The following is a 26,447-nucleotide window of genomic DNA, read 5'->3' on the forward strand; positions in this document are numbered from 1 at the left end:
GCAGGTCTAGTTGACATAAGTAAGAGGACAGGGCAGTTGAAGTAATTGATGCCTCTGTCAGAAAATGCAGATGACTGATAAATGACTCACAAAGGTAATTCTGTTTATATTCATGGCCTGAGACGTACTTTGTGGGAACAGGCACTGCCTTTTTGTTGCAGAAGGTAAACAATTATTAGTCTGTAGGCCTGATTAAAACTATACTGCTTATATGATTGTGGAGAGGTTAGCAAGCAGTATTGTGTTGTTTAGCAACAGAATTCATGTGAGGGCAGGGTGATTTTTGGGGTGATGTGGAACATGGTCCGTTATCTTCTGCCTTTGATTGTTCCTGGTACAGACATCATAGAATGGTCCAGGCCAGAAGGGACCTCCAAAGCTCATCCAGACCAACCTCCCTGCAGCCAGCAGGGACATCCCCAACTAGATCAGGCTGCCCAGGGCCTCAATGAGCCTCACCTTGAATAGCTTCAGGGAAGGAGCCTCAACCACCTCCCTGGTCAACCTGCTCCAGTATTCCACCACACTCATAGTGAAGAACTTGTTCCTAACATCCAATCTCCCTCTGCCCTTCTCTAGTTTGAAGCCATTGCCCCTTGTCCCTGCAGGCCTTTGCAAACAGGCTCTCTCCATCCTTCCTATAGGTCCCTTTCAGGTAGTGGCAGGCTGCTCTTAGGTCTCCCCAGAGCCTCCTCTTCTCCAGGCTGAACACCCCCAGCTTCCTCAGCCTGTCCTCATAGCAGAGCTGCTCCAACCCCCTGATCATTTTTGTGGCCTTCCTCTGGACCTGCTTCATCAGGTCCATGTCCTTCCTATATTGTGGGCTCCAGACCTGTATTCAGTACACCAGGTGCGATCTCACCAGAGCAGAGTAAAATGGCAGAATCACCTCTCTGGCTCTTCTGGCAACGCATCTTTTGATGCAGCCCAGGATGTACATGAATGCCTAACCTGTAGGACACAGGGTCATCTAACATTTAAATACATTAAAATAGGTGGTAACAATCCATGTCTGTGTTAAGTCACATTATTGTTCATGGTACCTGATAAAGCAGTGTATCCAACATACTGATGCTGAAGACCCTGCCAGCAGCGAACGGCAGTCGAAACATAAACGCCAGGTTAGATCCTTTCTCCCGCTCTTTCTGTTAAAGAATTAAAAACCAGAAAAAAACTTTCAGTGCTCGTTTTGGAAGGACCACAATAAAAATATCAAATTGATATTACTTTGAAAAAGGTCGAAAGTGTAAAATCCTTTTATTCTAAGTATAGTTTCTTTCTGCAATTACGTAGCATATTTGTTCAGTACTTACCGTTTTTCAGGTTGATAGAATTTGTTTTAATGCATGTGTTCTTTCAGTCTTTGCTAGATTGTGGGAGTGGCAAAATTCAAATGCAGACATGCCTCCTACTGCAAACTGCTCCTCCCCCTGTGTAACAACTTTTGTTTAGCTTCCTCACAGTTTTCCACCTTGTGTTTATCAGAATACCACCTAAAATCAGGTGAAGTCTTTGTTCGATTTCAGGCAAAGGTCAACAATCACATCTGTGGTCAAAATGTAAGCATCATAGTCAACTGAGTAAAAGACTGACTTCTAATACTTAGCCCTATCTCATCTAGACAGCCTGAGTTTTTGAAGAATCCAGTTTCTGTGTAAAGAAACTGGGAGCTGGCCCGTGAGCACCTCGCTAATACAGTAAAACAATTTCGGCATGAATTCAGATTTGCTAAGACATCTGTGGTGAAGATACTGGGAGGCTACATGACAGAACCTAGCAATAGTATCTAGATTTATAGCAAAGGGAAAAAAGAGATCACTGGTGTGAAAGACCTCTGTCCTTGCAGACTGGCACAGGGATATCATTTGTCTTACCCTCATAAGCTCAGAAAATGACCTGAAAGATCACAAAGGTGCTACTCTAAGTTTTTTTGACTGCAGAGGTAGTTAGGTCAGATCACCAACAAAGAACCGTGAAGAAGTGGCTGGTCCTTTAATTTGCCAAATTAAACACATGCTCAGGTTTACTCTGTATGCTCCATCTAATGTACTAGCAATTGTATTTTGGACAAGAAAATCAAACTTCTCTCAATGCAGACTCCCTGTTTTTCCCTTGAAAGTGCAAACACATGCAGTAGAATGTACAGAATATGAAGGGTTCATCTCACACTTAAGCAGTGTTGCTACCATGGTCGCTGGGACTGCCCTTCAACAGAGCGATTACCCTCTGCTGTTCTCAGGCTGTCACAACAATGCAAATGCTGCACACAGATTCATGAGAACATATACAGAATGTGTAATTATAGTGCCTTTAAAGTCAATTGGAATTTAAAAAAGCATTGTTAGAAAAGCTGGAGATGTTTTAAGGCTTTAGTCAATTAATGTATTTTCCACGTTAATTGCCTGTGGCAGCCTCTTGAAAAACCACATTAGCTCTAAATATTCAATTATCCATCTTCTTTTAGCAAATTGTGTGTCCACCCCAACCCAGAAGGTTGATGGATTAATATTATCTGGTAAACTGACAGAAGTCAACCAAACCCCATTCTTAAATGAGGGTAAAATTCAGCGAAGGGCACTTTTACATTCTCTCTGTAACCATAAAATCATTTCACTGTTACAAAATCAGGAAGTGTTGAAACAGCAGCACATAAATTAGGGGTGGGAGAAGCCAGGGTCCTTACCTTTTCTAATTTGGAGAGAGCAAGAGAATAGCAGTCTTTGGCTCTGAACTGCATGAATCTCATATTGGCTGGGTGAGTTAGCTCTGTGATAATGCTAAGGCTTGAGAACAACCTGTATTTTAAAAGAATGCAGCAGTTACACCTCTAACTATAACCATTCACAAATAGAAGGCTCTACATAATGCTGTAGCTTCTGCTCATGTCCAGGCTTTTTAATGAAGTCCCTGAAATCTGTTGTGTGTTTTGCCACGATGAAATGCTGGTATAATAGCTGAGGTTGAAGTAGTTTTCTTGAAAGCTGGATTTATTTAAATTAGTGTCAAATGGAACCCCAGTGCATGTCTTTTGCAAGTATTTAGTCTTTTTCCCTCTTGTTTGTTTTTGTTTTTAGGGAGGAACTGCACTAAAATGGCAATTCAAGCAGAGCCTAGATGTGGGGAAATGGATGTAACAACGATCTGGCAGTAGGTGTTAAGGCCCTGTTATTGCAATAGTTTCCTAGGTCTGTTGATGCCAATTTACCAGCCAGATTACAGGCTGGTAACGATAATGGGATGCCAGACATGTTCTGCATATAGGATCCCATGAGGTTAGAAATGCTAGCTAGACTTATGTGAGTAGTTGTCATGTCCCTGTGAATTACCAAATATTACATGTGCTCATGTAAGCAAAATGGACTTGGCAAACTGGGTGAGAATGTGAATGACCATGTGTATGTTCTGTAGTTTGAAAGGCACTGTGCATGCTCAGGGATTTCTCTACCTCTTTAGCTCTTGCAGTCAGACTGATACAAGCTCTGTGAGGTGAAGTATCGCTTATGTCCTACTAAAGATTAAGCCTCAAGGGAACTGAAGTCTATGTACATAGATGAAATATTTGATAACCACACCCTAGAGATGCAACTGTGGTACATCTTGTATGCTGCGTGTCATAAAAACCTGTGAAGTGGTTATGAAAACTGAAAAAAGAAAATTTTGACAATATGACACTTGTAGGTACAATCTTGTACTTATTAAGCAGCTTAACAAATGTGCTGAAGTTCTGAGGGAGGAGAATAAATTTCCACTACACTAATTCTGTATCATGTAGCACAGAATTACTGACGCTTCTGCTGGCTGGACATTTTGTTGTATTGCTATATTAATGGACAAGCATTTACATTTGAATGCTAATCATGTAACACTCAGAACTAAGACTAACAGAAAATTAAAAGCTGATCTAGTAATAAAATATAGACAAGAGGGGAAAAAAATGGACATTTCTAGATGTCTTTTAAAGATTAGTTTAGTTTAATGCCAAGACATGAAAACTGATTTATATTAAAAAATCAGTTTCAAATCTGGTATTGTTAAAAATCATATTTTACTTCTGAGTGCCTCATGACAGAATTAGGGGAAATTCTTTTCCCTTTCATTAAACCATTTGAGTCACATTTCTTTATTCTTTTTAACTACAAAAAGTCTGATAAGCTATTGTGTCAGAGTTTTAATTGGTATGGAACAGTTGCTAGCCTTAAAGGTGCTAATAACCCTGCGGTTATAAACAATGCATCTGGCTTCTGAGGTGTGTGAGGGGACAATGCTCTTCTGGCAAGGCAAGATGATGGATTTATGTAAATCAGGGAATGATGTCAGAACATACAACCTAGGCCAATCTTTTCAGGCCTGTCCACAAACCTTACTGAAGTCAGCTGCTCTGAGTCAACCAAAGGAGTGAGGTTTAAATCAGCCTGCACCTTCTGAATGATTTCACTCGGCAGGATTTAGGCGGAATCTGTTTTTGAGAACTGCATATATTAGCAGAACTCCAGTGGTTTGAAATCCTTCTTTAACACTACAGTTTATAGAATCATAGAATGGTCCAGGCTGGAAGAGACCTCCAAAGGTCATCTAGTCAGACTTCCCAAACTAGATCAGGTTGCCCAGGGCCTCATCAAGCCTCATCTTGAACATCTCCAGGGAAGGGGCTTCAACCACCTCCCTGGGCAACCTGTTCCAGTGCTCCACCACCCTCACAGTAAAAAAACTTCTTCCTGATATTCAGTCTAAATCTGCCCTTCTATAGTCTGAAGCCAGTTTGAAGTTTGTGTTAAGTGCTGTTGTTCTCCACTACATTCAGCCTCCTTTTCATTAGTTTCTGATATTATTAGCTCTTATTAAGAAAAAAAAAACCTTTGAATGCATTTTTTGTTCAATAACAAACCCATTTACCTTAGTGCAATGAATGTAGTTTGTCCTGTAGTACAGGTGCATGCCACTACCTTATGCCTCTTCCCAAAGCTTACTTATTTCTACAACCTTTACATAACACAAAAAGGCAGTAAAATTACTGTATGTGTTCTAGGGAAAAAAAAAGAAAAAAAAATATGCAAAACACTGCTTGTGAAAGTTTACAGATTTCTGAAAAGGAATTAAGCCTTAAAGCAAGATATTTATTTTGATATTGGGAGAAAAAAAAAGTACCATGCAGGTTTAAAATTCCACTGAACCAGATACATAGTTCATACATGAGTTAAAGCTGCCATCTAGTTGAAGCATTGTGCAAAACAACTGAATGATTATTTAGCCAGTTCTAGCTAGATACTTAAGGTATGTAGTGCACTACTATGATTTTTCTTTTTAGTATTTTACAAAGTACAATACTAACTATGGGGGAAAAAAAATTCAAGTGCTACTTTGGGTTTTGTTTGGTTGGTTTGGAGGTTTTTGTTTGGGATTTTTGTTTTTTTTTTCCTGTTTGTTTGGGTTGGGGTTTTTCTCAACTCATTTTTCTGCTTTATATTTAGAGGTAAAATGTACTTGTGAAAAATTTAAGTGACATATGTTAAAACCTCGGTGAGATACCCCAGCACAAAATGGTTAAGAGTAGACTTGAATGATCCACAATTAAGTTCAGTTATGGTTTCTGAATTAGATTTAGGTGTGACTATGAAACACCCACAGACCTGTGCCAGTATTGGGTGCAAATTCAAACCAAGAGACAGAACTACATTTTCTTGTTAAGGGAGAGTAGATTTTGCTTTTTTTTTGAGCAACTGGCTGACATTTAACTGCATTTTCACACACTTGCATTAATAATGTTTCCATTGAAACGCTTGTGTTTAAATGGGCTCAGTTTTCTAAAACACTGACAGATTCAAAAGGCTTTTACTATGAACATCTCTGCAGTCCAGTGTGGAAGGACGGCTTGAAACAGAAAAGGACAGCAATACTGGAAAAATCTAATTTTGTCCAGGTTTTATTAAAATTAACAGGAAGTACTATAGTGGCTTAATCAGGGAGGTATTTCATACTTGACTGCATAGTGTCACAGAGGGTGTTTTAAGGTTTGGTTTGGTTTTTTTAAAGCAAATAAGAACTATTTTCACTTTAAAGGGTAGTGTATCTTTGAATACTTGTTGAAACAAAATATCTAACACAAAGTGAGGTTTGAACCTGGAGGGGCCCACAAAAGAAAAAGGTATTTCAGTGTTTACCTCTTTATCACAGCACTGCCTTCTCAGCCTTGTTACTACACTGAAGTTATTGTTATACTTTCACCACCCTCAGTATGTTGTTGTCATGTGTATGTTGTGTCCATGTGCCTAAAAACCTAAGTTTGTTCAAAACTAAATATTGAAAATGTGAACACTTACTCCTAAATTCATAGTGATGAGTTGCTAACCTTTTTTAAAGATCTGCTTTTCAAACTGGTTTTAGCATTAACATGAAGCACTGCAGCAATGAGGAAAAACTTATTTTCTCATCTTTTGTCCTAAATCTTGAGTAGTTTTCTTCTCCTTTGTGCAAACCTGACAGTTCACTTTTAAAATGATCATCCAGTTCTAGGATGCAGACAATTTCAACCAAGATTTCAGAAGAACACCTCAGTACTCTTGAGTATGTTCCTAAGCAGGGTGGAAAAAATTTGTTTGTGTATGACACAAATTCACATAAAGGAAAACTTAAGGCAAAGGAAAAAAAAAATGAAAAATGTATTCTGGGTACAAAGGGCATTAAGTATTTGATGATTAATGAGATGTACAGATAGATTGCAAAATGTCTTACCTAAAGAGTGTTTGAACATTTACAATAGTCTTAGCATCTGCCATGTAGTCTTCCTCGGCACTCATTGTACTTTCTTTGTCCACCACCACCATATTAGCTGCAAAGGTGACCCCACATCTTAATAAGTCATCTAGGCTTTTGTGAAGAGAAAGGAGAAAGAAACAAGCAACTTAAATCTAGAATGCTTAAAACATTAGAGATGGCTGGAATTTGCAGATCACAGGCAGAGCTGCTGGTTCCCTTCATCTCCAGGTACATAACTTCCAATATAATCTATATCAAGCATTACCCCCAGTTATGTTTCAAAATCTCAATAAAGGTTTTGCCAGGGCATCTAATACATTCCTTTTCTACATTAGTCTATGAATAGAAGTGTTCCCATGATGCTTTTAAGAGCAGCTGTATATCAATAAAACTTTACACTCTGCCAGAGTGTGAAGCCTGACCAGAGAGAACACTCACAGACAACTCAGTTGCATCATGCTTTATAATTTGTTTCCAAAACCAGGTGTGTTTGTTGTTCCAAAGAAAGCATTTGACAAGTTTAGAAATTGATTTTCTGCAATGGTAAGGACAGCTAGGAACTTAGGTATTTTTAAGTGAAAATAAGAAGGAAGGGTGAATTTCATCATTTCCAGGGGAAATTGGAAAAATTAATTCTGGCATTATTCTGTTTCCTTCCAAGGTGAAAAGCTTCTTATTTGGCAGTCCATATTATCAATTAAGTCTTACTTGTCCTGATACAGTTCTTCTTTTCAGCAACAATCTTCTTGAGTTCCTAAGTTTAAATAACCATTATAAATTCTTTTTGAAATTTCAGATGGGGAAAGCTCTCTAAATTTGTGGCATTTATTTTGTACCTTGTAAGCATTCCTCCAGGAAAAAAAAATACATTATACAATGATTATTTTAAACTGTGCAGTATTACCAGTGGTTGACTGCAGAAGGCTGTCTTTTGTATGAGCTACATTAACAACTTCAGTGGACAAGTAGAACTCTGACCTTTCTCTGAGTTAATGTCTATTTCTGCTTTTTCAGTCTTTCAGTCAGGCTCTGAAAATAGCAGCATATTCTGAAAAATCCAGATTTTCTGCATTTTAACCGTTCATAAGCTCAACAGCTATTCTTATTTTAGCCCTTGCATTCAATTAATGCTTAGAGAATTAAAAAAAAAATATTAGAAGTATTGCAATTCTAGTTCTCAGGTACCTCTAGCTATAGGTTTCATAATACTGAAAGATTTCTACGCTGGAATGAAATCTGTTCAGTTGCAGATCTCTCACCTGAAAACTGTCTAACAGATTTCTACTATTTGTTGGCACATTTGATGAAGTTCATCGTAGTTATGAATTTTGGTAAAGTTTTTTTTTTTTTTTTTTTTCCTGCAGGCCATCTGTTTCTAGCAGAAAAGGAGTAGATCAGAGTAATTCCATTGGTGGTTTTTGTTTGTTTTTTTTTCTCTAAAATAATGGAATTTCATGCCAGGTGGCCAAATGACAAATATTTTAAATACTTAAAAGGTAGCAGGTGTCAATTTGGGAGTGTATTTTGTAACTATTAAATAAGAAAGGAAATTCTGCATATTTTACATTGTAGTTCTTAGTTAAAGATTACCAACATATTAATTGCACATTATTAAAAGAAAATAATTTCAAAGAATCCATACTGTTTGTTTGTTTTTAATGTACTCAGGTTTAAAAGCAACAAAACACCTTGAATGAGGGATTTGGTGATTTTTGGTTTTTGAAATCACAGAATTGTCAGGGTTGGAAGGGACCTCAAAGATCATCCAGTTCCAACCCCCCTGCCATGGGCAGGGACACCTCACAATAGATCAGGTTGCCCAGTAAATTTAATTAAACCTTAATTTTTTCTATTTTAACAAAAACATGTTAACATCTCTGGATTATTAAGTACTTTAGCTACTTTCAGTCAATTCAATTATTCTGATGGTATGAATTCTTTTATATAACTGTTGTGGAATTACAAGTTAAGAAAGTAGTAGATATGAATACCCTGAGATACTTTTCTTGTTTAGAGGAAGAGTTGTAGAAAGTGAAAAACATCTCTGTAGAATCTCTGCAAATCCCACAATGATTGTGATATTATCATGGTAAACCCGTGACTGTGTCACTATTGTAAGTAGTTTAAAAGCCCTTGTTACAAAAGTTGAGATGGAGAAATGCTGAAACTCCAGAATTCTCATAGGAAAATTGAATCCTGTTGATTCAGGGCAGGAAACAGCTTTCTGATTTCTGCTTGAGGAATGGTTATTATGGGTTTGTAGCCCCAACTCAAAATTAGCTATGTAGTGAAGCAATCAAGTTTCTTTCCTAATTTGATACTCTACACACAGGAGTTCACTAAAATGCTAATGAGCCCTTGCTCCTCTTATTTCAATCTGATTTTTACATTAACTCTATGTTGCTAATCCTAGATATGCAAACACGTATTAGCAGAGGTGGAGACAGAAATGTAGGAGCAGATGACAGGTTAAGCAGTGGAAGATGAAGACTGTTGGACACATTCAAGATTGTCAGAACTGTCTATATTCAGTAGCTGTCTTCTCAGCTAGAAAATCAAAACAAATTGTAACTAAGTATAGAATGACACTAGAATCAGGGCTATAATCTGGCAGTTGGCAGAAAAGTATTCATGCAAGCAGTAAGTGTCAGTTTTATGCTTTGGAACATATTAACCTGTGTTCCCTGTTACACTTTTAGCTAATGATATCCTTTATAAGTCAGAAATTTGGAATCCCAAATGATAGCACACAGATACAAACCATGCATGCAAAGATTATCTTCACATACAACACACACTTCAACATGCAGTGACGATACACACAACAAACCACTGAGCACTACAATGTTAAGTTTTCTAACAGTTATTTCACCTACTTGTCGATAGAGCCCACCATGTAGTAAACCATTGGAAACCAACAGATTGCATCCAGAAAATGCATATCTGGCCTAAGCAGCAGATGGGATTACAAAATGAAACATAATATCACAACAGCAGCATCTGTTCTAAAATAGTTCAATAAAATGGCAGCTTTGTTTAAGTAAAACAAAATAAAAAGAAATACAACTTTTAAAAACTTCGGCAGTATAACATCACTTTTAAACAGAAAATTGGTTGTCAGAAAGCTGTGAATCAACAGTTTGCTGTGATCATAAATAACGATCAGAATTAACATGCTTGTATTAATAAATGCACCTCTTAAATCAGAAATTTTATGGCACAGTACAATTCCCAACATAAGAAAGGAATTACTGATGTCAAAGACACACTACCAAGTTGTACTCCAATGCCTGACTTCGGAGTACTTCACTGAAAATTCTCACTGCTTACTTTCATGTGGAAACCAAATAATTTAAATTTTGTAATAACAGCTCCATTCACTTCAATGAGACAGTATTAGATGAAACCTTATTTTAAAAACTGAAAGTAAAAATAAAGGTGATGTATTTTAATTGTTTCTTTGATGATAAATTTTACTGTGTTTCTTCTTACATACTAAGAAACATTAGAAATTTTAAAACACATGTGATATGTAGCTATCAGAATAAGTATACTGTAACATACTGTGATAAATACTCTAAGAAATTGCCTTGGATGAAGGAAGAAAATGGGAATGTGGCAAGAGGACATAGATATATTCCTTGAAGGTGGCTGCATTCCTAAGTGTTGTGGGTTTAAATACTGGATATCTTAAGCAAAAAGAGGTCCTCCATAAGGACCGGAGAGCCCAGTAGGTAGACACCAGAAAAGTGTAATTTTTGTTATTTCATTCCCATAATCCTACATCTACTCCTCTATATAAATGGGCATCATTGTTCTGCCCTTTTCCTTCTCTCTCCTCCCAGCATGCTGAGCCGGTATCTCTCTTCTACCTTCGTGGGAGTTGAGGCTTTTGGTCTTGAGCAGCCTGGCTCTGCATCATTTGGGCCTGGGTAGGGAGGTATGGGGGGCAGGCATTGAGGCCTGGGGTTTTGGCATGGTGAGGGGGGAAGACTTAGAAGTTTCAGGCCTAGTGAGGTTTTTGGAAACAAGTCCAGGTTGGAGAGAACTGGGCTGAGGCTGAATATGGATTTTGTGTATTTTGTACGTTATGGTATTGGTGTATATAGTTGTGAATAGTACTTCCATTTAAATTTCCAAGTCTTTCCAATCTTATGTGGAGCATCTTTCTTTTACTCCTCTGGGGAGGGGTAAAAAACTTTCTGCCCACTCTAAACCCATGACACTAAGTTAGATGAAGCAAATTACAAAATTCCAATTGACTTGAATGGCAGGCTGAATTCCACCCCATGCATGTATGAAAAGCAGGCTGGCTTTTGAGCTAGCTTCTGTAGTCTCAGTGATGCTGGCCTTTCCAGAGGACTCACTGCAAATGCTGTGTAGAGACAACACTAAGGGTATTAGTTTAATTAGCAACCATAGTTTTTACTTTGTGCTCATAAAAAGTGGGTTTACTATAAATGCCTTATAGTATGTAACATCAGGCACTGTGCTGGAAAAGAGAACAAGCACTAGAGGGCACTGTATGCTCACATCTTTAATCGAGAAAGTTACACATCAGAAGTCCTGTAGCCTAATTTAGGCTTTTCACCAATTTATGTAATCCACCTTATGCCACAATGCATACGTTAAAAAACACTTCTGTTTTGCAAACACAGGTGTATACAGCTTCACCAAAGAACTGTCTGAGGGAAAAGTGGGACCCTTCACAGCATGTGTTTGTATAATAAATCACTTAAACTAAAACATGTGCATGAAAAGGAAATTGTCAGGCATCAGAACCTGTAAGAAATCGTCTGCTGCTGTCATTCCTTTGAATCACAATTTGATCCACACCTCCATAAGTGGGTCTTCCAAATTGTGATTTTAAGCACTAGAGCAGTGCCAAAGTGTTGGGGGGGAGGAGGGTGTGTGTGGAGAAAAGTAAATCTTTCAGATAAATGAACCAGCCTTGCCAGAGAAGAATTTCTCTGAAATTTTAAACTGCTAGTGCAAGAAAAACTAAGAATTCCAGCAATCTCCATGATTTATATAATTGTAGATGGAATGGGGATGTGGGGGGCGTCTTACTGCCTTAAAGAACTATTTATTTTAGAGTCTAAAATGTCTTCACACATACCTAACTGGTCCAGGCCACTAAATGCCTTGTGTTAAGTTAGTGTTGCCTGAAGTACTGTCAGGTAGGTCTGAAACTATTACAGAGTCTGCTTTTCACAGTGTGTATGAAGTTTTTTTAATTTTAGCATATTAGTTGGGGTATTTTAAAGAAACACTCAGTTGAAACACAGCTGAAACGTTTCTCAAAGGTAAATGTGCCATAATTTTTTTGATTTTAAGTTGGCCACGTGAAGAGTGATCATCTATTGAAGTAATGGAAGAATGACTTGAAAATGTATCACAAAATGAGTAATTAACATCTACTTACGGGTTATCTAGGAGTAATACAATGGGATTTAGCTCTTTCTTTGGTCGGTAATAAGCTCTGAGTGGAACAATGAAGTTATATAAGCCATTTCCAGCAGTTTCTGCTGCAACTATTATCAGTTTATTTTTGAATCCATAGGCTTTTGCATCTTCATAGTAGTTATGTTGGCATCCCTAAAATAAAAACAAGAAACAAGTTCAGTGGGTATTACTAAAGAGATTTAGCTGTGGCATTAAAGCAGTTTACCATTAGAAAATTGTATCACATGATCTAATATAGACCTGACTAGACAAATAAAAATGCTTAGTGATGAAAAGGATGAGAAAAAATTACAGGCTAGTAAATGCTGAGCAAACCTCATCTCAAGCAGAAACCAGACATTAACTCTGTTCATGCACAAGAGACAAATGAGAATGGATTTTTATCCAGTAACAGGAACTCTCTTTACCTTATCTAGTCTTAGACAACAGAAGGGTACTTTTTCATGCAGAAGATGACAAAATGTGGGAGAGCTTCCAATATAGGGGGAATAAGGAGGATAGCCTTTGGCATACCTAGAATAGAACAAATGTTTTTTCAGTGTAGCAAATTACTGAAACACATTTGACCACAATCCTACTTAAAGGATATTTACACCTATGTCTAAATGTTGTGGTTATCTGCAGACTACAAGAGACAAGTACATGAAATGAACTATGTTTAATAAGGATCAAAGGAATACATTTTGTAGCTTAGACCAATTTGATCCAATTTAGTGAAAGCTAATATGCTTTTGTGGATTAAAAGAATTTTGCTTGAGTTTTATTTATTGCATATGCATCTTTGGAAATGGGTTGGATATATCAGGGTTTTGTCCTAGTGTTTTGAATGCACATACTGAAAACCTTTAAGGAAAGAAAAAACAGGAAGGAAAGACAATGGAAATAATTGAGGTACCTCTGCACTTCCTTCTCCATTTTTCTTTCAAATGCTTAGCAAGAAGGAGGTCATTAACTTCTCACCATAACAACATACTTTCAACATAGTTGGAATAAATTTGAAGTAGCAAAATCTCTTAATGATGAGATGAATAATCTAAATGGCCTTAGTTTTTAATAAGAGCCCTTTTGTACCCTGATATTTCAGTCTGCAGATTTAAGTTTTCTTGTTCTATTTCTTTCGCTGAAGCTTTATAATCTTCCCTGGGGCTTCTCCTGCTTGCTGCTGTTGGAGACGGGAAACTGTGCTAGGTGAGCCACAGGCTTTAATTGTGTATTTCAGTGTTAACCTCTCTGTCAGTAATCCCAATAAACATAATTGCCTATCTGCACAGAAGTTACAGGATGGAATCTTCAGTTTTTCTATTAGTAATGCATCATTACTTTACATAACATGCTAACAAGCATTTTAATTTAGATATATTAATTTTGTCTCATACTGCCTTTTTGTTATTCCTACCATTTGAAGTCAGACACCACACCCAGCCTCAATGTTCAACAAGGCTGTTGAATGATCTGATTATCACTACATTCTCAGGGCAGAAGTATTTATCTGTTTACAAATTGAGTCCTGTCTTTATAACTATGGAACATAAGAAAAAAGGCCATAAAAGTGCTATTTAAAAAAACAGCAATACACAACTAGAGCTTCGTAACTGCTTATAGAAAATCTCCCAACAAACAGAGAAGTTAATCTGTTTCATTTTCCTTTTGAAATAGTCATAATGGCATTCTGCTAACAGACAGCAGCATTTCATAATTGGGAATACTTCCGTTATTGGTCTTTATAGATCTCGCTCGCTACAACTGCTTGGCTCGATCTGCATGTCGAAAGCATTATCCATGCTGTTTACATAATATTAGCTTTTCAAATGATGCTGTTTATGTTTAATATACATACTCTAAGCCTGCAGAGACTTCATCATCTGATGGGGTAGTTTCATCTTCCGACTGGTCACTTAGCAGATCACATGTCTGAAGGGAGGATGAGTCTGCAACCTCCAAGACAGGTGCTATGCTGGGCCGCCTGCCCTCTTTACCTCCTTCAGAGGGAAGAGTTAGTGTAGGTCCACTTGACGTTCGGCATCCTGTATCTTGTAAATCGATTGCCACTGTCCCTGAAATATTGGTGAAAGCATTTTGTCCAATGTGGTTGTCAAAACACTTGAATGAGATTCTCTTAGTCTCAAAGACTGACAGGAATATTCTATTGGCTGTGTTTATTGCATGACAATATAGCAAATATTTAAGTTATACCTGAGCCTTTTCCTGCAAAGTAGCACTTCTCCTGACTATTCATATCTATTTTTTTAACTACCTTTTTTTCAATCATACTTATATAATTAATCCATACCTAGATAAATCAAAACCTCTAAGCTTTCCTTGAGCAAGGGCATTTTTTTAATTAAAGCAACTTAAAAAAAAAATTACCATCAGCTATGACTGATTAACAAATTACCCATCCGATTTTTCCCAGTTCTTTTGCTTTGCATAGATTTTATTATTATTTGGGGTTTTTTTATACAAGTCTTATGTGGTTGAATTCTGTATTGTCAGGTAAAAGATTAATTCAACCAAATTCCATTGTTTTTCAGGGTTTTTTTTTTCTAAATACAAAGATATTTAGTCATTTTTCTTTCTGCATAGTGTTATAATTTCTTATGTTGATTTTAATTATAATTTTAGGAATACACTATTAAAAGCTTTAAAATGCACTACTGTCTTGGTTTGAGCTGGAAACAGCTCCAGACAGAAAGCATTTCACTCCAAAGGAATAAAATAAAAACATTCACACACAGTTGGAGGTTAAATAGAAATACTAGTTACAAAAACATACAAAAGTGCAAAAGGTATTCAGGCAAAAGGAGCTGGAAGCCTTCCGGGGGGGCTGCAGTTGAAATCTAGCCCATAAACGCAAATTGGCCTCACGACTGCTTGTGCAGTTCTTATGGTCAGAGAATGTGGGGCGGGGGGGGGGGGGAACCACAGGAAGCTGGGCTCTAGATTCAGGGCTTGTGCTTGGTGCTCTGGAGAAGGGTGGTTCTAGAGGAAGCTAAACCCAGTGTCTTCACCGTGAGGGTGGTGAGACACTGAAACAGGCTGCCCGGGGAGGTGGTGGAAGCCTCATCCCTGGAAGTTTTTAAGGCCAGGCTGAATGCGGCTCTGGGCAACCTGATCTAGTGTGAAGTGTCCCAGCCCACGGCAGGAGGGTTGGAACTAGATGATCCTTGAGATCCCTTCCAACCCTAACAATTCTATGATTCTGTGGTAGTACACTTAGGTCTTAACCTCACTGAATAAGACTATTTTGCAAGGAGTTTTGGGTTTATATTTAGTTTGTTTGTTTGATTTACTTACCCATGCTGGCTATTATACTGTGTACAGGTAACCTAGAAGCTCCATGATAAGATAGTTTTGATTCATGCTTTTTTCTATGCTTTTCTTGCTTCTTAAAAGCAGAGTTCTCTTCTTTGGTGATATTTATATAAAAGCATATATCTGTAGAACTCATGATATATCGAGGACCTGGATTCAGCAAAATGTTTTTGTTATCTTCCTTTCTAACACCAATCAGACAGACTCCAAACCTTAATTAGAAAAGGAAAGGCATGGTTCATTTTGCATAGTCCTATAGATACAGCAGAATTTCCACTGTCAAAAAAGGAACCTCCGCTTTATTTTTGTATTTTGCAGAGTATGAACATTTGCAGAATTTTTGGATGACAAATGTTTGAAAAATGTTATCTCCTAAACAATTTTTATGAGCTCATGAATTCCTAGGCATTTGAATCCAGTCTTTTTACTACTCTCTATAATACCCTTCTAATACTGTTCCACTTTTCTATCAGATGAATAGTCCCTTCTGGGAAAATATTAGTAGAAGAATGGACATATAATATGAAAAAGTATTCCTCATGTTGATTTGTTCCATTTTTCATATATAATGGAACCAATGTTCAGAATTCTTTTTTTGCAGTTCACTCTTAGAGATGTATTTGTAATAGAAAATAGTGAAATAAAGCCAAAACAATCTCTCATTTAAGCATAAACTCAGTGTTCAGAGTTTCATATATGTTCACTTTGTATACATATGAATATACATCATCTGTGTTTAGCTTGTACATTCACCTCACAGAGCAGTACTAAGTGATATAGGATCTAGAACCTGAAGAAAATATGTTAGCATCTAACAGAAACAGTATGGTTTTATTTTGAGCAATCACCAAAATGTAGCAGGCTCCATTTATAAAGTATTTTGCATATTATGAGCACCCCACAAAAGAAGCCTTATTTCTAGATGACTCCTAAATAATTAAGAAAAAAATACACTAACATACTCATACACTAACAGCCTCCCACCCAACCTTACCTACATTGTTTAGCACATGGAAAGGGACTGGTATTCCCATTACCTCTCTAAGGTAGTGTATTTTTCTGGTTGTTAGGCTTATCCTATATATTCTTTATATTTTGTGCTCTCAGGCTGAGCTGGCCTGTATAGAACTACATGAGGTTTTATCTGCCCAACTGTAATTTACAGGAAAAAATATCAATGAAATATATTAGTGGCAGATATTTAAACCCAGAAAGAGAGTAACATGTAATACTGTATCTTTGAATGCAGAGCTACATTGCAGGCAAAACAGTTAATTATATGCTAGAACATTTAATTGTTGATAGGAAAATAAACATACTTCTTATGTGCATGGAAAGAAGCATATGTGAAGCTCTTCCCCTCATACTCAGCAAAAAAAGTACTCTCTTCCAAGTTAATGTGATACACTTCATTACCAGAGCATCTGCCATACATTTTCTGCCATTGTTCTGATGATTGCTGACTGTCCCTGAAACATGTACAGATAAAGAGAATAATTTAAAACTTAATGTAAAATTTATATTAATCAGAACAGTATTTCATGGCAATAGAAACTACAAATGTCTATTTAAAAGGTCCTATAGGCTAATTTGAAAGAAGGATTTGAGATCAAAGCTTGCTAATACTCTAAGTGCAGTGATTATTTTAACGTTTTAAAGAGCATTTTCTGCTAAGTAATAGGCATATGAGATTATGTGCTTTAATATCAGGAGAGATATGGCTCAAATACTTTAAATTCACACCATAGTAAGTATATTCATTTCAATTTAAAGATGACAGGTGAAATCTTTAAATTGCAATGAATGATTTTAAGATTGCATGCAGCATGCTCAATCTATTCACAAAGGCAGTCTCCTCAGATGCTCCATGGCAGAATGGTTGTTTCCTGTTCGAAGTAGGTAAAGAATAATTTGAAACAGCTTATGTAGGAAAACCCATCTAGCTTCAGTCACTTTATCTGTAAGAAAAGTTTTATTTTATTTCCTGCATTTGCTTACCAGTTATCTTTAGAATTTAGTATACGCATGTTTTAGCTAGCCTGCCACCTGTACTATGATATGTACATACCTTTTCTTCTCTACTGCAAACATGAAAAAATTAATGATAATAAGCATATTTTCCTTTACTATCTGCAGTTAATGTTCCTTATCCATGTAGACTGCTAGTGAAAATGTTTGAAACCTCAGCTAACACCAAAACTTGCAGACTTCAGGCTTCTGTGAACTTCTTCAGTAAATTTCACGTGGAAATAACCTTCTGTCTGCACCAGTTTTACTGGATATAACAAATAAGTGTGTGTGTGTGTGTGTGTATATATATATGTGTGTATATATATTAAAAAAACATAAGTGTGTATGTATATATATTTATACATATATATGTATATATGCAGATAAGACATAAAACTGACAAATGTGCTCTGTGTTTTGCTACTTGGAGCTAAGATCTCAGGATACTGGGACATGTTCCTCTGTTGATACATTTTCAATATATTAACACAATTCCTATTTTTCTTTGATTTACCATACTTCTCTACCCTTGGCACAGAAACATTTGGTTTAAAGATGGAAATACGTAAACCATTTTTAATCATAAACAGTGCAGTAGGTGTAAAATAGCAGAATTAGAACTGTAATTACAGAAGACATTTTTTCCAAATTTCCCTTTTCCCCCTAAAATAAAAGATTCACCTGTTTAAAGCCTGCTTGGTTCCAGTTAGTTGTCTAAAAGCTTCCCATGGGGCTGTTCTGTAAAGACCACATTAAGCTCAAGTCAGAAAGGCTACATCTTCCAATATTTTGTATGATAATACAAGCTCCGATAAGGTTCTATTAATAGATCAGATAATTGAGTACCATTTAAAGACAAATGTTAAGATTAATGAATAAGATCAATTATAAGATTATAAATAAATATCAAGGTAGAATTTTGGTGTCTCTTACAGACTGGGGTTTTGGACCCTATAAACGGCTGAGAATGTACTTATTGACATCTACTTTGTTTAATCTGAAAAAACCAGCATTAGAGGCTAAAGCCAGTTCACATAAATAGCAACAAGCTTCTCCTCAATTTTGATAGCAAGCTGATCTGGTCAAAGTTGCTTTGAAAACAAACATTTTCCCCAGTCTCCTCACATATTGCCAGAAGAAAAACTGGTTTTGATTTACATACATGTGTTTCCTTTTGTTTACTGTTTCTTGTACTAATAACTTTTTCTGTGTTCTGCTACTATGTATTGTCCTCAGCTTTCAGTAATTTCCCAGTGTGTTTACCTTCCTGTTTACTAGAAATGAGTTTGAAATATTAACAGTGTCACACTATTTCTTAATAAATATAGGAAGTAAGATTCCCAGTGGAACAGGTAGCACTTCATTTGTAAGAGACTACAACAAACAGCTGGGAAAATGTTTTATCTATGAACTGTCAAGGGAGTATTTAATTCAATTAAAATGTACGACAGGTTAAGATCACAGCCTCCCTAAATTAACCAATATTAAGAAGCTAGAATTTGAAAGTCGCCATGTACTCCCTTAATGTCTTTTCACTAGAGAAATGACAAAAAGCAAGAAATGTTCTGGGGAGTTCCTTGATAATCTGCTCTGGTTACATGCACCTAAGATAGTGGAACAGAAAGGCACAGACAGCAATTTCAATTTGGCTATCTTGTGATGACAAATTTTCCCAGTCACTATATTGATGTTACTAAAATTGTGAGTCAACAGACAAGCAGCTTCTGTGAATGGAAATGTAAACTAATTATCAAGAGAATCCTCCTTGTGACTTTGAACAGAAATTGAAAAGATTATGCTAGGTTGGAACTGGCTGATTCGATGCACATCTCCACATTCCAAGTCTGTGCTTTTGACATAAGCCAGTCAATACTGATAGAATTTAAGGCTCAAGTCCTACATAAAGTGCAATGCAGGTGCTGATAGTAACCAGGATAACAAAAGAATAATTAAACAGTAACCAATGTAATCAGTTCACTGTTTACAGTCTATTTAACACACATTCTTCACTACTTACTATCTGATTTAGTATTCAGTTTGGATATAAAGGCATGGGTAGTTGATATGGCTGAGGGAAACTTTTCTGCTCTTCTTTCATATCCATGTACTATGAAATAACTGCAAAAAAGGTTCAGTATTCTGTGCATGTCAGGTAATGAAAGCTAGGCAGTTTGAATATTTTCACCATCATTCTCAGGAGACATGGGAACAATATTTTGTTGTCTTCTTATTAACAGGTACTAGTACAAACAGTGCCATCAAAAATATCTTGACATTTGCTGTTCCTAGTAGTAAACGTTTCAGCAGTAATTTGAGTTTTCCTTTTCCTGGGCACAGGGGAATACTACAAATTAGAATGTTAAATAACTCTGCTTGTAAATATCGAGATATTACCACATCCATGGTTACTTGGAAAAAAAAGTCTCAGTTTGTACTAGACTCTGTATTCTTGTGCAGCCTGCAGAGACACTGTAATTCTGTACCCCTTTTGGCAGTGTGCTTATTATGTTAAAAAACCCCATCTCTTCATAGGTATGTTTGCTTGCTTCTTAATGCATAAGCACTGAATAACAAATAATATTTATAAATGTTAGCAACAAAAAAACCCAAACAAACAAACCAAATATTTTTTTGAGTTCAGTGCATAGGAATTTTTATACGTGTACAAAAATAGACCTGGAAATGAATATATTAAAATAGGCATTCTTGGGTCTTGTTGGTGTTCTTAAGTAGGACTGTTTGATAGATCCACGATTCAGTCTCATAAATTGGAAATAAAAATTAGTGCACAACAACATGCAGTGAATTGTTAAATATATAGGGGGGTTCTTTTGGAAATTACAATGTCTTGAGTAGAACATCTTGCCGGTTTTGTTGTACACAAAGATCCAGTCTACTTTTAAACAATGTAGTGGTCTGGGAGTTCAGGGTAAGCTATTCTTCCAAACTTTTTCAAGGTGGCGAGGTGGTTTTTTTCTATGGTAGTATATACTTACTGTCCCCTGGAGGTATGAACCAGCAGTGTGATCAGTGTAGAGGTAGCTGGGCATATACAGTTCAGAGCTAGCATAGCATATTTGAATTCCTCTTCACACACAACATGATCTGTTTAAAAAAAAAAATAGAGTTTAAATGAGATGGCCTAGCACCCTGTTAAGCTGGGCTTTCAAACTGTCTAATGTAGGGGAATCCACCATCTCCCTTGGGAGTTTATTTCAATGTTTAATAGTTGACCCAAGTAACAAGTGATAGGATGCAAGCAAATGGCTTCAAGTTGTGCCAGGGGAGATTTAGATTGGATATTAGGAAAAATTTATTTACTGAAAGAGTGGTCAGGAATTGGAACAAGCTTCCCAGGGAGGTGGTGGAATCCCTGAAGGTGTTCAAAAACCATGTAGACATGGCACTTTGGGATGTGGTTTAATGGTCATGGTGGTGTTGGGTTGATGTTTGAACTTGATGGTCTTAAAATTCTTTTCCAACCTTCATGATTTTATGACTCTGAGTGAGAAGAGAAAGCAACAGAGGTGTTATATCTAGTTCTCTGTACTGGCTTACACTGAAAACTGTCAAAATTTCTGCATAAAGGCATTTATTGCAGACTAATTGTTTTTTTTTTCTTCTGAATTTACCTTTTGATTTAATCTACATTACATTTAATGGGAGCAGAATTTGCCTCAGATGAGAAAGAATGCAAGTAGTACACCTGATGCTCAAAATATAAGGCATATGAAAATTGCTAAGTAAAAGTAAGCAAATCACCTCCCCCTACCTAGACCTGAGCTGTCTACTTACGTCTACTTCTAGTTGCACTATGTATCCTTGAAATCCTTAGAGCTACCTCACCTTTCTAACTAAACTACTATCTAAGCTGAATTTATAATACAGCTGTAAGCATGTCACTGACTGAAATGTGAGGGCATGCTTTGTCTGTTTTCTCTACTCCTTTTCTTGAAATTTCTAGAGGCTTTTCAACACCAAAATCATTGACTACTGAAAGGAGAAATTAATTCCCTCATTTTGTGAAGATCAAAGCCTATTTAAATGTCATAGGGAAGGAATTAATTTAGTTATATGAAGATGCTGTCAAATTTAGAACAAAATGAGATTTTTTTCCCCCCCCTCCCTTAAATATACTTCAGTTAGAGCAATTAAATATTTCCTGCAGAAAATATTTCAGGCACAAATGTGTTCTTTTAGTCAACCATGTGCCTCTAATAAATCTATTTGAATTTTAAACTAGAGATTTTGAGAGAGTAAGGCATAGCCTGCTACTTGGATGGAAGAGCTGCACTCCCATTACCATTAGTCAGATGGCAAGGATTTATGAAAGTGAATACTGACTTCCTAATATTGAAGGAATGTACATACCCTATATTTTTGAATTTGTATGAGAATTTGCCAAATAACTTCTCCTTATTTTTAATTAGAATGTTACAGTACAGCTAAAACAGGAGCAAGGGAAAAATAAGACAGGAAAATTATTTAATCATCTATAATTTCAGATCTTGCAATTGAACCAAATTGTCCTTGCTGACCTAAATATATGTCAGTGAAAGTGAGTAAATCATGAGTGGCACAATGCAAATAAGTATATCTCAAGACTTCTCCATATGTTCTATACTCTCTAACATGTATGATCCACTTTCTGGAAGGATTTTATGTCAAATATCTTGGTAACAGAAAATACAGCACACAGCAAGCAGGCTGCTGTCCTACAGCAGTCAGCTTGATCTCATCTGTGTAAGAGGTTCATATCTTCTTGTTAAATGTTTTTACATCAAGTGCCATGGAGCTAGGATTTGCAGGACAATTTCCACTCCTGCTGTACACTTTGACCTTATGTGAGCTACTTACACCCTTCATGAGATTTTATGCATTTGTAAAAAAAGATCTAGGAAAATAACACCTTGCCTAGTTCAGAAATGTTTTGAAGCTTTTGAATTTTCAGAGGTACTTTGATAACCTCAGGTAAAATATTCTTCAGCAATCTCATTACCATGACTAGAAATGTTGTAGCCATTTGAAAGACAAGGTGAAGGAAGTATTGTAAGTTTTGCCTCTGGGCTGGAGTAAAATTCTTGTATAGACACAGATCAAGTCAGAACCAACTCGCTTATTTCTCCAATTATTTGACAGATTACAACTTTCCTATAATGTTTCTGGGGTTTATATTTATGTTCAGGACTCTTATTGTGGAGCTATGGTGAGGGTTATACACGCCTTTATCTGATGCTTTGTCTTTGAAAGTAAGTAGGGAGGAACCTAAGCAGTAACTCTCCCACTCCTCAGGTCTGGGACATGACTCAGGTCCTGTGAGAGCAGGTACTAGGATGAGGAAATTACTCATTTAGGGTGGCAGTGAAGTATCAGAGGAAACTGCAGTTCATCTTGATCTGAATATCAAATATGTCAAATCAGTTTACCAACAGAAGTATTTTGATTTCATTTATACTAAAGAAATGGTTTGGGTTGGAAGGGACCTCAGAGATCATCTACACCATTTAGGATTTCCAGAGCTGTAGCTTCTGTTGAAAATATATTTCAATAGAAAATTTCTTGGTAAGTCTGTCTGAAATAGATGTGGTAATGCTGTGTGGTAAGTTAGGGCTTCTGAAATGTTCTTGAAAATCAAACATACCTAAAATACTGATTTGTGCCTGCAGCATCAGCCATGTGATAAGAATGTCCTAGACTTGACACAGTTATTCTGAAAAACCTTACTTTTGTCAGTTTGGTAAGTTAACATGACCACTACCAGAGCAGGCAGAGAAAAACGTCCATCCATTACCTCTGGACTAATTTTCACCTGTAATGGACTAGATTAACCATCAGATGCATTCAGTATCCGTTTTGAGCGATCTGGACTAGGTTTGTTTCAAATAAACTACTGAAGGTTTAATGTCAGACTTCACCAATCTGTGCTTATTCACTGGTGCATTTTGAATAAATAGAAAATGTCAAAACATATCCCCAGTTCCCGGAATTGCAATTAAACAGAATTTCTGAATATTCAAGGTAAAGGCAATTAATGTATTTTCTAGGAAATGTATCCAAGTTAGAAGTTCAACTCAGAAAATATGCAATTTACTCCAGTCCCTGAACTACAAAAACATTGCTCTGCTGTGGGCAATCTTCCCTTTAATTCATGTTTGTGCTGAAATACAAGGTCAGATGCGCACACTGAGGGTACGTGACCTTCATGTGTTTGGAGGCCAAGCAGGGAGATCAAGGAACCAGGATTGTCTCTGCAGTCTAGGACACCAGGTCAGCACAATATAAGCCTCTGAGAAACTGGGCTTCTACTGTTTTATACATTTTCAACATAGTCACGCTTTTGTTAGGAGGACTTTCTACAATTCTTTGGTTGTATTTTTTCTAAATTCAGACACTTACAGTTTCTAGACCTGTGTGTGAGGACAGCAAAAAAAAAATAAATATAGAGAATATACCAAAGATATAAAATATTTCAGGTTCATGAGAATGCACAATATTGGTTTGGGAAGCCTCCAGAATGAAGGAGCCATTTTTTAAAGCAATATCGAATTTCAAAGAAGCCTTTGCATGAAGGCAGTAATAAAGCAGTCGGGAATCATAATAGGAGAAGCACTTAGAGAAATGTTCTATGCCGTTATGACAAATTTCATTCACAAGCACTCTGGACAGGGCTATAGTCTGCAGCCCTCACTGGAGAGGGTGCATATGTCAGAACAGAGAAGAGTTGAATGAGATTAATAACCACAGAGGAGTTCTCTTAGGAAAATGTATGCAAACAAACGTCATTTGCATGACTCTTACCAGTAGCCTAGCCATTTCCAGTAGGTAAGCAGCCAGTGGTGATGTTTATACCATGCTCATAACCTTGCCCAATTTAAAACTGAATTTAAATGTCCTGTGCTTTATAGGAGCAGAATTCAATTCATCTCGAAGGACAGTTTGCAGTTCTCTGCCTTGAATGTTGTGCAGAGAGAATGTGCAGAAATGGATGCAGTGATCCCTATGATCCATGTGAAATTCTTTTGGGATGTAAGGTGCTATACAAATATTTGAACTTACAATGAAGTATTGCTAGAATTAATATTAGTGGGGTCTAACAAAGCACAGAACGCATAAGTTCTGCTGAAGCCCTTGAGGAAGTACAGAAGATAAATGAAGGCAGTAAGATACCAGATTGGTTAAGCTTAGTTGAAGAAGAATTTGAGGGGGAGTTGTTTGCTTTAAAACAAAACAAACAAAACATAATAAAGAAAAGCATCCAAATTCTCAACCTGAAACTTTGAAAAGCTATGAAAAAAAAGTGGTTACCTCTGTTGCATAAGGCTAGTTATAAATAAGCTCCTACAGAGACAAGCCATTAAGAATAATGAAGCTCTCTTAAAAATACAATCAGGAACAACAAATTAACATAGTTACCAATAAAGTGGCCATGGCTAGGGAGAAGAGATAATGACTGTGCTGTGTGATTTTAAGGGGCAGATGAAAAAGCACCATCATTCTTGTAACAGCTTGCCTTTCATTCCCTGCTGTGCCATCTCATAGTTTGAGGTTACAGTTTTATAACTTCAGAACTGCTATTGATGGGTTTTTCCTTTCTTTCCAACACAGTGGTAAATTCAGTAGCTTTCAAAATTACAGTTTGAACTGTTGCTCTGGAATTGTTCTGTGCTTCAATTTACTTTTTCATCACATTCTGGCATGATGGCGGTGGCTCAAGTTTTTCTCATAGATTTTTGTTTTGTTTTGTTTCCAAATTTTGTATGAATCAGCAATCTTTTCTTCCTTAGAATATCCTTCAAGAAAATTGAATTTTCAGAATTGCATTTAAAAAGGAGAGCTTGGCTTCTACTTCATCTGTTTCTCAAGGTGGGTAAAATGAGTTCATTGTAGAAGTATCTGTGTGTTTTTGCATGAGAGTATGTCTGTCTGTATGTACACATATATATATGTGTGTGTTTAGAGACAGAAAGAGAGGCTCAGTGCAGAGAAACACTGTCAGGTTAAAACTGGTTCTCTCTTCTTTAAAATAGAGGATTTGTTTGCGTTTCTTAATATCACTTGCATTTTGTATCAGTTTCTAAGACACATTTTACTGGATATAGAAAATATATATAATATGTCTCTTTCCAAAGTGTTTCCCAGGGAAGATTGGCTTTTTGAAGTTTGTTGGATAAAATCTGGCCTTTTCTGAGCAGATCTTCTCATATGACCCATAGTAACAGTATGTTTTAGTAGACAGAAGTTATTTAAGGACGTGGGTATAGCAAGCTACATCTATAATTAAGGAATAAGGTGTGTTCTATATATAAATAATTTTACTCTATATATTATGTAACACAATATTATACATAATATGTAACACAAAAAAATCCTTAGAAGTGCTTATGAATAAGACTTGAATGTAAAATACGACATTTTGCTATTGATAGGATATGCACAACCCATGTTATTTTACCATGCTGCACTCTTAACATGCTTCTAACCAGTAAATATGCCTAGGGAATCTCCTTTTGTTTTGTTTATGAAAAAAATTGCCAAATACTAACAAGTGTTTCAAATGGCTGAAATCTTACACTTACCTGCAAACTTGATGTGGAATTTATTCTCAGGTTTTAGTATCTGGACATACAAAGGACAATTTGGAGCAAAGTCTTTAACTGCCCATGCTCTTAAAATGGTTTGATGATCCTAGAGTATGAATAAAGAGTGTGAGGTGATGAGAATGAAACAGAAATAACCATGTTACATTAGAAAAAGAGCCTCTTATCAGCCTGAATCCTTTGAAAGAAACTCATTTTGAGACTGTCTAACACCAGCTGGTGTGGATGTTTACATACATAAGCAGTACCACATCTTATATATTTCACATTTTAAAAGACATATATATATATATATATACACACACACAC

The 26,447-nt window shown here is 36.5% G+C and overlaps 1 protein-coding gene across 3 annotated transcripts in view; it reads right to left on the reverse strand.

The window, feature by feature from the left end:
• Positions 1–26,447, reverse strand: part of KCNT2 (potassium sodium-activated channel subfamily T member 2) — a 123,168-nt gene that overhangs the window by 11,020 nt on the left and 85,701 nt on the right. Inside the window, exons 13-23 of one of the 3 annotated variants that reach the window (XM_054384065.1) lie at positions 26,118–26,226; positions 20,538–20,646; positions 16,851–17,000; positions 15,514–15,743; positions 14,057–14,273; positions 12,627–12,732; positions 12,179–12,351; positions 9,630–9,701; positions 6,730–6,864; positions 2,684–2,795; positions 1,044–1,145 (exon numbers count right to left, since the gene is read on the reverse strand). In XM_054384065.1, the coding sequence (XP_054240040.1) occupies positions 1,044–1,145; positions 2,684–2,795; positions 6,730–6,864; positions 9,630–9,701; positions 12,179–12,351; positions 12,627–12,732; positions 14,057–14,273; positions 15,514–15,743; positions 16,851–17,000; positions 20,538–20,646; positions 26,118–26,226 (1,515 nt within the window). The remainder of the gene's footprint in view (positions 1–1,043; positions 1,146–2,683; positions 2,796–6,729; positions 6,865–9,629; positions 9,702–12,178; positions 12,352–12,626; positions 12,733–14,056; positions 14,274–15,513; positions 15,744–16,850; positions 17,001–20,537; positions 20,647–26,117; positions 26,227–26,447) is intronic. The other 2 variants (XM_054384066.1, XM_054384068.1) reach the window with 2 other exon arrangements.

This window comes from Indicator indicator, chromosome 10, assembly GCF_027791375.1.
Source record: "Indicator indicator isolate 239-I01 chromosome 10, UM_Iind_1.1, whole genome shotgun sequence".
NCBI classification, from domain to species: domain Eukaryota; kingdom Metazoa; phylum Chordata; class Aves; order Piciformes; family Indicatoridae; genus Indicator; species Indicator indicator.